Source organism: Chelonia mydas, chromosome 1 (genome assembly GCF_015237465.2).
Source record: "Chelonia mydas isolate rCheMyd1 chromosome 1, rCheMyd1.pri.v2, whole genome shotgun sequence".
In the NCBI taxonomy this organism is placed as follows: domain Eukaryota; kingdom Metazoa; phylum Chordata; order Testudines; family Cheloniidae; genus Chelonia; species Chelonia mydas.
In genome coordinates this window covers 267157069-267172239 of record NC_057849.1, presented here as the reverse complement: position 1 = coordinate 267172239, position 15171 = coordinate 267157069, and the positions used below count along the sequence as shown (strand labels likewise).

At 42.4% G+C, this 15171-nt stretch overlaps 1 protein-coding gene across 1 annotated transcript in view; it reads left to right on the top strand.

Moving 5' to 3' along the window:
- Window positions 1-15171, top strand: part of CRADD (CASP2 and RIPK1 domain containing adaptor with death domain) — a 112320-nt gene that overhangs the window by 7791 nt on the left and 89358 nt on the right. Inside the window, exons 2-3 of the mRNA XM_043546017.1 lie at window positions 6438-6546; window positions 8390-8489. Coding sequence (XP_043401952.1) covers window positions 6506-6546; window positions 8390-8489 — 141 coding nt within the window. The 5' untranslated portion in view covers window positions 6438-6505. The remainder of the gene's footprint in view (window positions 1-6437; window positions 6547-8389; window positions 8490-15171) is intronic.

Genomic DNA, 15171 nt, shown 5'->3' with positions numbered 1-15171 from the left:
TTGCCATGCATTCGAGAGATTTCTTCCTGTAAGGAATATGCTATATGCACACTTGAAGGTTGTTCTGCTCTTAGACCTACACAATATCTTTTTTTGGCCGGAGATTATCCATACCAGATTAAATATAATTAAGAAAAATTCCTTCCAGTACTGTTCATCAAGAGTTACATTTTGTAGAAATTATTTTAAATTTAGGTATTATATGAACAGTTCAAGTTTATTCAGTTTATTCATGGATTCTAAGGCCAAAAGTGACCACTGTGATCATCTAGCCTGACTTCCTGTATAACACAGACTATAGAATTTCCCTAGAGCATATCTTTTAGAGAAACATCCAATCCTGATTTAAAAATTATCAATGCTGGAGAATCCACCATGACCCTTGGTAACTGTTCCAATTATTAATTACTTGCACTGTTAAAAACATATGGATAATTTCCAGACTGAATTTGTCTTTGTTCAACTTCTAGCCATTGGATTGTGTTAAACCTTTCTCTGCTAGATTGAAGAGCCCATTATTATATATTTGTTTTCTGTGTTAGGTACTAACCAAATCACCCCTTAACCCTCTCTGTGTTATACTAAATAGATTGAGCTCCTTAAGTCTGTCACTATCAGGCATGTTTCCTAATCCTTTTAATTATTCTTGTAGGCCTGCTCTGAATCCCCTCCAATTTATCAACATCCTTGAATTGTGGATAGCAGAACTGGACACAGTATTCTAGCAGCAGTCCAAATACAGAGTTAAAATAACCTTTCTTATACCTACTCAAGATTACTCTGTTTGTGCACCCCAGCATTACATTAGTCCATTATTTTACAGTGGCAGCTCTTGTTCAGCTGGCTAGCCGTTACAATCCCCAAATCTTTTTCTGAGTCACTGCTTTCTAGTATAGAGTCCCCCAGCCTGTAAGCATGACCTACATTCTTTGTTCCTAGATGTATATGTTTACATTTAGACATATTAAAATGCATATTGTTTGCTTGCGCCCAGTTTACCAGGCATTCAGATCACTTAGTATCAGTGACTTGTCTTCATTATTTACCACTCCCCCAATTTTTGTGTCTTCTGCAAATTTTTGTGTTTCCAGGCAGGTCACTAATAAAATGCTAATGCACCTAGGGCCAAGAACTGATCCTTGCAGAATTCCTCTAGAAACTCACCTGTTCAATGATGATTCCCCATTTACATTTTGAGACCTATCTGCCAGTTTTTAATCCATTTACTGTGTGCCATGTTAATTTTATATTTTTTTTTAATCAAAATGTCATGCAGTACCGAGTCAAATGTCTTATAGAAGTCTAAGTATGGTACATCAACACAACTATCTTTATCAGCGAAACCTGTAATCTCAAATAATTTGTTTTTTAAGATATATTTTATCAACTTAGTCTGTCTGGATCTATTTTCCATAAACCCATGTTGATTGACAGTTAATTATAAAACTTAAACCATCTATTGTCCTTAACTCTCCTGGCTATAGCTTTATGTCCCTTTGCCTCCCTTATCTATTTTCTACAGTTACTAGTTTGGTTTATTTTCCTTACTGTCAACTTCCCCTTTCTTCCATATTACTGTTTTTTATAGCTGCCTTCACTTCCCTTTTAGTCCAAAGTGGTTTTTTAACAGCCATCTTCCTCGATTGTGGCTTTGGGGGCATCTAGTGAAGATTTCTTAAAGAATTCCTAATTATTATTTAAATTCTTCCTCCCAGCTGGTTTTTAGCTCAGAATTGTTTTCAGCTTTGTGAATTCAGTCCTGTTAAAGCAGTGTGTATAGTGTGTGTGTATATATACACACTTTTTAAATTTTATTTATAAACACTGGTCTGAACTTTGTACATAAGGTACCATTAATTTTTATATATCACGAAGACATCCAACACATTTTGAGTTAGAAAACTAACCTAAACATTAGAAATTCCAAGGATGTTTTTTTTTAATGGCTGCATGAGATTTCAAGCATATATCACTCAAATTGAAGTCCTCCATGATTATACAGCTTTTTGCAATGGAGCAGAATCTCAGGCCTGGTCTATACTACAAACATAGGTCGACATAAGCTGCATTAAGTCGATCTAATGTACAGATGCTCCTCCACTTACGCAATCGTTCCGTTCCAGAAAGCCTTGCGTAACTTGAATTTTGTCTAAGTCGGAAACGTATACCTGAACGTTACGCCAAAAACCCCCCTCTTATTTCTAGCTTCTGGAACTTTTTCCGTAAGTGCAAATTTGCGTAAGTTGGGTCTTGCGTAACCTGGGGAGCGTCTGTATGTCTACACTACCAAGTCTCTTCCACCGACTTAAGTAGCTGTAAAGTCGACTTCTTTACTCCACCTCTGCAAGAGGCATAGTGCTTGATTTGACATCCATGGGTCAACATGGGGATAGTGTAGACACTGCGTTGTGCAATTTGAATGAATTGGCCTCCAGGAGGTGTCCCACAACGCTCTGCTGTGACCGCTCTGGAGAGCACTTTCAACTCTACTGCATGTGAGCCAGGTACACAGGAAACAGTCGCTCCCTGTTAAAGCCCTGGAAACTTTGGAATTTTCAGTTCCTGTTTATCAGTATGGAGAGTTTGCCAGCACAGCTGATCATGGAGACTCAAGGCCGCAAACCCACTCCAGCATGGAGGACACAGGAGGTGGTGGATCTTATTGCTTGGGCGGGAGAGGGGAGGAGAAGAGTCTGGGTAGGCAGAGCTCCGATCCAGCAGAAGAAATGCTGACATCTATGCCAAGATTGCACAGGGCTTGGGGGAGAAGGACTATACCAGGGACATGCAGCAGTGCTGTGTGAAAATACAGGAGCTTTGGCAAGCATACCAAAAGACAAGGGAGGCGAACAGTCATTTTGGTTCTGCCACTTTTGTGACTCTACCACTTCCCCAAAACGCTCCATGGATACCTCCCAGGGGTTCTTCCCCACAGACATGCCACTTTTATGAGAAGCTGCATGCAATTCTCAGCGTTTTTTTTTTTTTTAAATGTGTGGTCACTTGTAAAGTCTGGCATTTTGATCTCTAGTAATCCATGTTTAAAGAAAATAATAGCATTATCAGCGTGGGAGGCTGAGCAGTTTGCTTCCCACAGATTTTGACAGGCCACCCTAATCTAGATATTTTAGCCAAAGGAAGTCATGCAGTCCTGAAGTGTTGCTTCTGCATTCTTGCCCTAACTACAGGGGAAACACAGAGATAATCAACTTCCAACGTCTGTTGCTGATGATGAACTTAAACAACCAGAACTACATTTACTATTTCCAGTTATTGCTTTATATTTAAAGAAAATACCAAGACAAGCATGTGCCTTGAATGGATTAACCACATGATCATCTTGATGTTGCTCTCATCGTTTCCTGCCCCATCTTCTCCTGATTGTCATTCTAACTCGTTGCTTCATGTCTACACTTACTTTGGCCAGGAGGGATCTATGAAGGGACTTAGGCATCGCATCACTGAATGTTGCAGTATCTAACTTTTAGGCACCTAGAAAAGCACATGAACAACACTGTGATCCAGAAAGCTGAGTTAGATACCTAGCCTCCCTATATAGGGTTTGAGGAGAGACAGGTGCCTAAGAATGTGATCCACAAAAGGCAACACACTAGGTGCAGAGCCACCTAAGGTAGCCAATGGGAGATGCCAAGAAAAGGGTGATAGGTGCTGGGGGACTGGACCCAGGGTCTCCCACCTCGCAGGTGGGTGCTCTAACCATGGGATTATACAGTCATTCTCTCTTGCTTGCTCTCTCTCAGGCCCAATGACTGTTCCACTGTGGATACTTACTTAAATGGTCTTTGGACCAGAATGAGAGAGAGAGAAACTAGTCCAGTGGTTAGGGCAGCCACCTGGGAGGTAGGAGACCCCTGGCTCCAGTCCCCCCAGTTCCTATCACTTTCACTAGTTAGCCACCAGGGAACAGCTTCAACAGGAGAGACTGAGGGAGTCCCATAGCACAGAGTGCCTGAGATGGGGGAGAAGCCTGTTTAAATCCTTTCTCCCCTCTGATAGAAAGGGGAGAAAGTGAATCTAGGTCACCCACATCCCAGGTGAATATTCTAATCATTGGGCTAAACTTATAAGCTGGGCCTCATCACTACCTCCAGCCATTTTGAATCGCATCAGATCCCATAAGAGTGTTCAAAGGCTACCTACTGGATCAGGCCCCATGCATGACTATGAATCTTTCCCAAATCTGTGATTTGCCCTGGGGCTTAGGTGTGACATACCTAGAGGGAGGCAGCAGCACTTGTGCCCAGAGGCAGAAACAATCACTTATGGAACTTCTACGCTGAAAACTGAGGCGCTGAATGAGTTTAGGTGCCTACAGAGTTTGGTTGGGGTTTTGTGGATCGCAGTGGAACCTAAAACTGGGACTTAAGCATGTAAGTACCTTTGTGGATTTGGGCCTAAGCTCTTTGGATCAAAGACAATGGGTAAAATCCTGGCATGACTGAAGTCAGTCAGCTTTGCTATTGACTTCAGTGGGGTCAGGATTTTACTCTATGAATTTCTCTCTCTTCTGTGAAGTACCTGTGACACTTCTGAGCACTATACAATAAATCAAAGTAATAGTTTGTATCATGCCAAGGAAGGCACAGGTCCAGTCAGATGTTCATTTTTTTAAAATTTGCAAATGTATGCACGTTAAGTACAGTTGTCAGGCTTCCAGTGATATACCATTCCAGGTCTCAGTGTTTGATCATCCCAGGCCTGGATAATATGATTCCTTATGTTCTGTATACATCTGAGAGAAACAACCAGGCCACCAGAAAAGTGGAAAATTGTGAAGGGAGGCTTTCAGAGACCACATGACTCTGCTCTGAAGAGTGACTGTATAAATGGATCCTGAGGTTCCTTGTTTATTGTCGTCCATGATTCCATGCCAGTTTTGCTGTTTACAAATATTGGATTTCCTCACTGCCAGCCCTACAAACTCTCCCTGGTATCTGAAAGACTGTCAAACATCTCAGTTGCACTTTAGGTACAATTATAATATACCTCTTTGGGGTCACTGTCCTTCACTGCACAAGAAGGAAGAACTTGTCCATTTGTGTGATTGTCTACCTCAATAAAATACACTAATGTGTAAATGATATATTGGTACACCAGTCTGAGTCAAGTAGTAATGATTTTATTAATCTCAATATCTAGTCTTGAAAAACTGACATCTGTACATGTATGTAAGGTAAAAACATTCAGTCACATTTACGGAAGTGTTAGAGTTAGATGCTATTTAGCCATTATTTTAAAATAATTTAAATGCCTCACATTGAAATAATCCCAGAAAATGGGCATGCCACTTTTTCGGGGGCTGACTACTTTCAAATATTCTTTTAGATTTGCCAATAGACTGCCTCTCCAGAAATGCTACGTAAGTGATAGTATATATACTGATAAAATATATTGTAACTCTTTTAAAACACTTCTCAAACCCAGTATATCTTGAACCTTGCCTTTTAGGTTGTAATGTGTCCTGGGCCCACATAAAGTATTAACTTTGCTACAAGCCATACATCAGTGAAAAAATTGAAGGAAAAGAGGCATGGAGGTTTGTTGGGTTTTTTTTTTAGTCAGACTCAACTCGATAATGCAAAATACACCTAGCATATGCAGTAGATTAGCTCTAACCAATAATACTTTGGTTTATATATTCTTAGCTTTGTCGCAGTTATTTCTGGAGTACAGTCCCCAACAAATAGCTGAGAAAAGTTTCCATAAACAACTTCAAATATGCTTAATTGTCTGAGTGATTTAAACTGTACATACAAATTAGATTTGCATAACAAGGTGGCAAAATTTTCAGGAGCAGCTGCAGCAGCTGCTATTTTTGTTTCTTAAAGGAGAGTCCTCAGCACTCAGAGCAGCTGGTAGCAGGCTCACTGTGACTGCCTACATCTTCAAGGCAACGCATTCTGGTAATATAGCCACTCTTTTCTTTAATCCCTAGTGCAGTCCCCAGATACAATATGTGCTGCAAACTGAGTTTAAAAAATAAATTAGGTTATAAAAAGCAAGCACCTGTCATCACTCAAGCACACATGATGTCTGACACCTATCCTCACTCAGAAGAAAGTACTTTGATGACATGTGACAAGAAATTACATTAAATCACACTATTGGATCTATGGATCATAGGCTCCTGTTGTTTAAGTATTACATTTTCAACTATCTAGATAAAACAGATTCTTGAGAAAGAGATGTTCATATTTAATAAGATACTATTAATAACAAACAAATATTGGTTTGTATATGGCATCTGAAGTACAGTAAATACAATGTAAAAATACCAATGTTTTTGTTGAGATGGGTCCTAGTTTACCAATATTTCTCTTATATGGGAAAGTTTTTTTCATTTGTTTTAAGTTTTATGCAGCTGTTCAAATGAGGTGCAAAGTAGGTAACTGTGTATAATACTGTATACATTACAGCTCTGGGTGTGGTACTTTCATGTGGCTGAGCACACACTTACGATGGAAGTCAATACCTCCACTGAATAATGAGTCCAAATGTTTGTTACAAAACCCCAACGGATTTCAGGTAAGTAGATTTAAAAGAAAGCAGGAATAAAAAGATCCATTAGGACTAAATATTGTTGTTAATCGTTTAGAGAAACTCATTAGTGATAGACACCCCCTCACCCCCCCCCCCAAAAAAAAAAAAAAAAAGAACGTGAACCTAGGCCCAATCCTGTGTACTTCTGAGCACCTTCAATTCCCATTAAAGTCCACAGAAGCTGGGCAAGTGCAGCACTTCTCAAGATCAAACCCAAAGTATATTACAGCGATAGTTCACAAAAAATATAAATTGACTAGTACAACTAACCTACTGCCCCATGTTCAAATATGAAACACACAGAATCATTCAGTTGCACGGGGGGAAAGAATGCAATAAATACTACTACTACTACTAGTGGTCCTATTTTTTAACACTTTGGAGAGTTTTACATCTTCAAAGAATTATGTAAACAATACATAATGTGATGATCAGAAGACAGGAAATTACATACAGCCTTCTAATTAGGAAACAAGCATGTAGCAAGGCTTTTTGAAAGTTTATCCGCTCGTGTGCTATTATGAGATCATATTTATTAAAGTTATGTAGCATGTAGATATGGAATCCTTTGGGGAATCTTTGTTACTGTTTTTTTCCGGATATCATGTATCAGGCTGAACACAATATATTGCTTTCTGCTTCCAAAAGAGGAGTTTATAAATGAAGATATATTCTGAATACAAGTTCAGTTTCAACAAAAATTCACTTCTCATATATAAGCTCCCCACCAAAATCAGTTTGAAGTTTTGAGTGGGTTTCTGTACTATTGAAACTAGTCACCGTTTTTGTTAAATGTGGCTCTAGACAAGGAGGGTAAGGTAATATCTTGTACTGGACCAACTTCTGTTCGTTCAAAGAAGAGCTCTGTGTAAGCTCATCCTCTCACCAACAGAAGTTGGTGCAATAAAATATATTCCCTCACCTACCTGGTCTCTAATATCCTGGGACCAACATGGCTACAACAACATTGAATGTTCTAAAAAGTTAACAGGAGACAAGAAGTGTTTAAAATAGGAAGTTTAGAATGTTTGTTGAATGTCTTAGGGAGAATCCAAGAAGTTGGCTAATGAATTTCACTTGAGGGAACACTTGTACCCCATGAGCAACTATTTATGTAATGGAATTTTGTACTAATATAGGTAAAATAAGAATAACTTGCTGAAAATAGGTTTCTCAAGTACAAGACCCTCCCCAAGTAGCAAAAAATATCTTTTAAAATTGGGCAGTCTAACTAATTTAATCTAATAGTAGTAATATCAACTAGCCTGTAAACAGAATTTTGAAGCAGCAGTAGAGAGCCATTCCTCCTAGAACAATTTTCTTGTTATATGTGGTATTTATATTTAATACTATTGCAGAAGCCAATTTAAGATGTTTATTCCCAGGCAATGTATTAGTCAATAGGAAATGCTGAAGGGAGATCTAAATACAGTGAATGGAGGCTAAATTGATTTGCAATGTTACTAAAGAAAGGAAGAACAGTCAAAAGACTGGGAAATTGCTTTCTCTAGGTCCAACCATTTTGGTATTCTATAATGGAAGAGCAACCCCAAATTGCTCCTTGTAGCCTTGATCCTGCATCTGTGTCTCATAGGCAGACTAATGGGCCTGAGCAAAGCCCTATTGACTTCTCTCTTAGGAGTATCAAAAAAAGAGAAAGTATGGACATTTGTGGAATATTTTACCTGACTGGTGTTGAAGGACTGCTATCCTGGGGGAAGGTATCACCATGTATCTCTGTGCAGGGGTATAAAGATCCCACCCCCAGCTACTCCAAACAGGGTGTGTATGAAGATTCTGCTACTGCCTGCTCTCTACTCCTTCCCAGGGGTGAGATGAAAATTCCATTGCTGGTGAAGAAGTGTATAGTAGTGGCTGCCTCAGTGGGCTACGTCTCAAGACAAGACTGCTTCTATGAAGAGCAGCAGGTTAGTGGCTTAATGCTTCCAACCCGTTGCCCGAGAGCACCATGACAATCTTGTGCCCCTACCAATCACAAAACACTAGGGGGATTTGACACACACAAAGGCAAGAAATAAAAACTAGGGCTAATATATATATACACACATTTTGAAAATAGTTATTTTTAGCTTACTGACCAAGTAGAAATAATAAATGGGAAAGGGATATGCAAACAAATGCAGGGTGGGGGGGGAAGGTTCAGAACTAGGAAAGGGTTCAAAATAATTTATAACGAAGTAAGCAATGAATGAAAAAATTAAGAACTAATAGTGGCCAGCCAGAGAGGCAGTTGGGGATTTTATATAGACATATAAAAACATTAAATTATATAGAATATATAAACATATATTAAAAACAAACAAACAAAAACCAACAATGACATAAACCCAATGGAACTAACGAAAGATGTCAGTCATCACTCTCATCCCTTTGGTTGTTTGCTATATCCTTTTCTCCCACCTTCTTCATTTCCTTTAGGCCCCAGTACTGCCAGGAGTCCCTTGCAGGTGCACCCACAAGCCTGCAGAGAGTTTCATTGATTGTAATAGGACTCCACATGATCACTGAAGTCTCCCTGCAAAGATGTAGTTGCAGGTGTGACACTGCACCCCATATTCATCATAGTAATGTTGTTATGATAAGATTATGACATAATTATGATGAATTTTGTACAAGTCATGAGGTATCATTGAAAATGTTATGATTTGATGAATATGATTATCCTTTTTGTATGTTAGTATAATTTTTGTATCTGAATTTATGAATATTGACTACTTATCTGTATTTCAAATGTAGTTACACCTGGGTAACATCCACTAGACAAGATGCTTTCAGTCTAGATCTGTGATTGGGAAGGGCCTGATCAGGGAAATGGGCCATTAGGAAAAACAATAGGCCTTCGGAGAAGCTTGTCCCCTACCTGGTGAGCCTTCTTGAGAATGCTACAGACAGCCTGTAAGTAATGGCTGCTATGACTCTACAAGGACATGTGACAAGACCATATGATGCTGGTCTCCCATCTTGGGATGTTAATATCTTTCCACAAACTGGTCTGGGAACCAAGCTTTGAAACAAAGGGTTCCCAGCATATGCTAAAGCTATATAAAGCAGGGAGTGACATCATCTGGGATTCTTCACTCCCCATACAAGAAGACTCCTGGAAACACCTGAGGAAGTGGGGGAAGTGCTGGACCCAGGCTAAAGGGATTTCTAGCCTGTGTCTGAAACACCTGGGGATTCCAAGCTGCAAATCAAGTGTAGCTTGTGCCTTAAGAATCTACAAATCTGCCTGTACCATCAGTTAGGGTGAGAATCTGTTATTCATATCCAGTCTTTGTAGTATATTAAGTTTAGGTTGTGCTTTTGTTTATTTGCTAGGTAATCTGCTTTGATTTGTTTGCCATCATTTAATCACTTAAAATCTATCTTTTGTAGTTAAATTTATTTTATGTTTTAATCCAAACCAGTGAGCTCTGACTGGAGTGCTTGGGGAAAATCTCTGCTTGGTCACCACAAGTGTGTGTTGTTCTCTTCACGTTGAGGGAGAGGCAGACTGGGTATTAAACCCATACACTGACCAGATTTGACCAGTGTAAAATGGTACTGCTCTGGGGTCCTAGGCTGGGAAGCTGGTGGTTAGAGAGCCTGCGTGTCCCTATTTGTGTGAATGCTGGTGAAAGTGCAGGCTGGAGGGCTTGGCAGCTTGTCACAGCAGTACAGTGTGAAAGCGAGCCCAGGCTGGTGGGTTAGAGGGCTCGGGGTACCCCAGTGCCAGGTGGCACCCTGGGGGTAACCTGTCACAGTGGCATAGTTGGCAGGATTAAATGCACAGCTTGTTGTTCTGAGTGAGCACTCAATACACTGGTGGTGATTTTAAGTGAGTTTTAAGTGTGGTGGCTTGAGATCAGTCAAAGAGGTTACCAGTTTGTTATTTTCTGTTTGCTTATTTTGGGAAAGGGAAGTAGGGACAGAAAAGGAGCAAAATGAGTGAAAATGAAACTAGTAAGAAGCTGGCAGGGCCGCTGATGGGAAGGCCGCAAAAGGGGCAGTGATGACCCGGCAGGGCCTCTGATGGGGGGCACAAAAGGGGAAGCGATGTTAAAGCCCCTTTAACGTCATTGTCCCTTTTTCCCCTCCTCGGGCTGCTGACCCTGGGAGTTGGGGGAGAAGTAGCTGCCCCAGGGCCGCAATTTAAAAGGGCCCAGGGCTCTGGCCATCGCTGCCACTACCGCCCTTTAAATCACCACTGGAGCCCCAGGCGGTGTGAGCCAGGCAGCGAAGATGGGCTGGCTGGGGGACACTGACCCCAACCCCGCCCTTTCCACCTGAGGACCCGCCCCTTCCGGAGGGGCCAGAACTGGCCCTGTACCTGTAAGAGCTCCATTTTACTTTCACCCCTGAAAGCAGGGTTCCCGTTTTACCCCTTGGAAGAAGATGGGGGCGGGGAATGGGTGCTCACCTCCCCAAATCCGTTCCTCTAGTCCTCGTCCCAAATCTGTAAAAAGAAGAGGAACCCAGAAGGTGCTATCACTGTAATTCCACTGAACACCTGAGGAATAAATGTCCTGTGCGGGAGGGAACAGGCAGCAAGCAACTCATGTGAATGCTGCCACCCAGAGCACAGAGGCACCTCAGGCAATTGCCACTGATCATACAGGGTTTGTAAAAGTAGCCTTTTCACAGACAGGCATAAAGCACATGAAGGCTGTCAGGATTAATGGCAAGGAATGCCTTGGGTGGGAAGACAGGGGCAGAAATTTCTGTGGTTAGAAGGAATGTTGTACAGGAAAGTGACTTATTGCAAGGACAGATGGCAGAGCTTTTATTAGTAGGAGGTTACAAAATCCTTGTGCCTTTGGCTAAAGTGCACATAGAAACTGAGGATTTGGAAATGGAAGCTGTATTGGCTGTGGTAAATGATAACTTGATTTCCTTGTTGCTGGGGAATGATTTCTTCTGTGTAGCTTGGGATGTCAAGGAGAAATGTTATGCTTGAACCCTAGAGGGAAAGGGTAAAATCTCAGGAACTACTGGAAGAATGGGAGTGTCTCTTTAATTCCTCTGCAGCAGTGGAAAACTGTATGCTTCCAGGGATGGGTGTGGTTGAGACCAGCTCCTGCTGCCCTGTAGCTAAAGGCAGCATCTCCTCCTGCGGGGGAAGGGAGTGTGTTGCCTCTCAATGAGAAAACTCTCCAGGTTGCTGGCTGCCAGCAGGTTGCAGGTGAGCAAGGGACAGACCTCACTCTAGGATGCATAGAGAGATGAGTCCTAGAGCAGGGGTGGCCAACCTGAGCCTGAGAAGGAGCCAGAATTTACCAATGTATATTGCCCAAGAGCCACAGTAATATGTCAGCAGCCCCTCATCAGCTTCCCCCTCCCCTGCTCCCAGCGCCTCCCACCCACCGGCAGCCCTGCCAATCAGCACCTCCCTCTCCCTCCTCACACTTCCCGATCAGCTGTTTCGTGGCATGCAGAAGGTTCTGGGGGAGGAGGGAGGGCACGGCAGGCTCAGGGGAGAGAGCGGGAAGGGGTGGAGTGGGGGCAGGGCCCGTGACAGAGCCAGGGGTTGAACAGTCAGCACCCACTGGCACATTTGAAAGTTGGCATCTGTAGCTCCAGCCCCAGAGTCAGTGCCTATACAAGGAGCCGCATATTAACTTCTGAAGAGCCGCATGTGGCTCCAGAGCCACAGGTTGGCCACCCCTGTCCTAGAGGGAAGACCAGTGAAGGGTGATGGAATCGTAGAGACCACTGAGGTGGGTGACGGATCGATTGATTCTGTAATTGGAGGCAAACCCAACTCAGAGAGGGAGGAGGGTATAGTGCTTGCCAGTGAAAGAACTGTTATGGCTGTTAGCTGTGAGCCCTTCACAGCTGAACAGGGGATAGATCCCACTCTAGAGAGCACAGAGATGTGTGTCTTACACGGGGACCCAGAGAAGGAAGCTGAGAGAATTGGTGGGAGTACAGGAATGTCTCCTCACTGATTACATGCGGGGCGTTTGCCCCGGACAGAACAGCTGTTCCAGCATCTGTGGACCTAGGCACCCAACCAGTGGTCAGGCTTTGAAAGGGAGCTGTGCAGCTGATCTCCCAGAGGGGAGCAGTCACACAACTAACCACTTGGGGATAGAGAGACGGGTGACAGAGGGTATCCCTATCCTGGTCCCACTTTTGCAAAATGCTGTTCCTGATGTACTTGTGGAAACTAACTCTGTCTCTGTCTCTTTAAGACAGGATTGGAATCCTACTGAAGACTTAGCAGATTCTGGTTTTTAGATTGTTGTCTCCCTAAGTGCTTATACAACACCTACCACACTTTGGTACATAATATATGAATATCACACTAGTATATGGGCAGTTGTGCTGTGAGGACAGACTTCTGTGGCTGACAGCAGCTGTGAATCATTGGAATCCAGAAGGGAAAGTCCTGGACACTGTAGGCTTTGAGAAGCTTTGGAGGCATAGGAGCCAACAGAGACTGAATGGGTTGGGTTGAGGGAGACAGATAGACAGGCAGAGAAAGCGAGCATCTTTTTAGCCAATCAGGGTCCTAAAGGAATATAAAGAATGGCAGAGAACAGGCAGTACTCCATCCTCTCATTCACAGACTTGGAGATGCAATCATGCCACATTTATGCATCACTTCCCTCTTATTCCCTTTCAGATGTAGCCCTGTCAGAAAGTTTTAGTACTAGAATGCAGACACCATTCCCACTCTCCTGTGTGCATAATCATTTCAGTGCTACAGCCACTCTTCCCACTACTTGTGAAACAATGATCATTCATTAAAACCTTAAAAAAAAAAAAAGGGAATTCCCAGCATTTTTGGTGCTTGTTTTTTTGTTGTAGAGTTTGTTTGTTTGTTTTTATTTTAAGACAAGGTTGCTAAATTCATCTCCACTCACAAAAACAGTTGTGAAAGAACATTACAGTTATAAAAAAAACCCTGAACGCCCCAAAGTGAGTTTGTCCATAAATATGAATTCTCACTATAGTCACGGGACACTACAGTGCTAATAAACGATGGTCACATAAACACCATCCTATACCGGAAATCTACTGACCGCTATTCCTACCTACATGCCTCCAGCTTTCACCCTGACCACACCACACGATCCATCGTCTACAGCCAAGCTCTGCGATACAACCGCATTTGCTCCAACCCCTCAGACAGAGACAAACACCTACAAGATCTCTATCAAGCATTCTTACAACTACAATACCCACCTGCTGAAGTGAAGAAACAGATTGACAGAGCCAGAAGAGTTCCCAGAAGTCACCTACTACAGGACAGGCCTAACAAAGAAAATAACAGAACGCCACTAGCCGTCACCTTCAGCCCCCAACTAAAACCCCTCCAACGCATTATTAAGGATCTACAACCTATCCTGAAGGATGACCCAACACTCTCACAAATCTTGGGAGACAGGCCAGTCCTTGCCTACAGACAGCCCCCCAACCTGAAGCAAATACTCACCAGCAACCACATACCACACAACAGAACCACTAACCCAGGAACCTATCCTTGCAACAAAGCCCGTTGCCAACTGTGCCCACATATCTATTCAGGGGACACCATCACAGGGCCTAACAACATCAGCCACACTATCAGAGGCTCGTTCACCTGCACATCCACCAATGTGGTATATGGCATCATGTGCCAGCAATGCCCCTCTGCCATGTACATTGGTCAAACTGGACAGTCTCTACGTAAAAGAATAAATGGACACAAATCAGATGTCAAGAATTATAACATTCGTAAACCAGTCGGAGAACACTTCAATCTCTCTGGTCACGCGATTACAGACATGAAAGTTGCTATATTACAACAAAAAAACTTCAAATCCAGACTCCAGCGAGAAACTGTTGAATTGGAATTCATTTGCAAATTGGATACAATTAACTTAAGCTTGAATAGAGACTGGGAGTGGCTAAGTCATTATGCAAGGTAACCTATTTCCCCTTGTTTTTTCCTACCCCCCCCCCACCCCAGACGTTCTTGTTAAACCCTGGATTTGTCCTGGAAATGGCCCACCTTGATTATCATGCACATTTTGAGGAGAGTGGTCACTTAGGATGGGCTATTGCCAGCAGGAGAGTGGGTTTGTGGGGGGGGCGGGGGGTGAGAAAACCTGGATTTGTGCTGGAAATGGCCCAACTTGATTATCATACACATTGTAAGGAGAGTGATTGCTTTAGATAAGCTATTACCAGCAGGAGAGTGGGGTGGGAGGAGGTATTTTTTCATGCTTTGTGTGTATATAAAAAGATCTTCTGCACTTTCCACAGTATGCATCCGATGAAGTGAGCTGTAGCTCACGAAAGCTTATGCTCAAATAAATTGGTTAGTCTCTAAGGTGCCACAAGTACTCCTTTTCTTTTTGCGAATACAGACTAACACGGCTGTTACTCTGAAACTTGGTAAATTTTTAGTAATACCAAACTAATTCTGGAATAGGGAGCCTTAGTTTTGTCTATCTCAGTTTAAAAGGGGCACTTTGAGTGAAAAGTCATGTGGTGTGAGGAAACATTTTGTCTTGCCTATGGACTCCATCCTACAATGCAGAAGGGGGCTCTGCTGTGCACATGCAATTGCAGGCTCACTGATGGCCCAGATCCTGTAAAGACATGTGCTTACTTAACTAC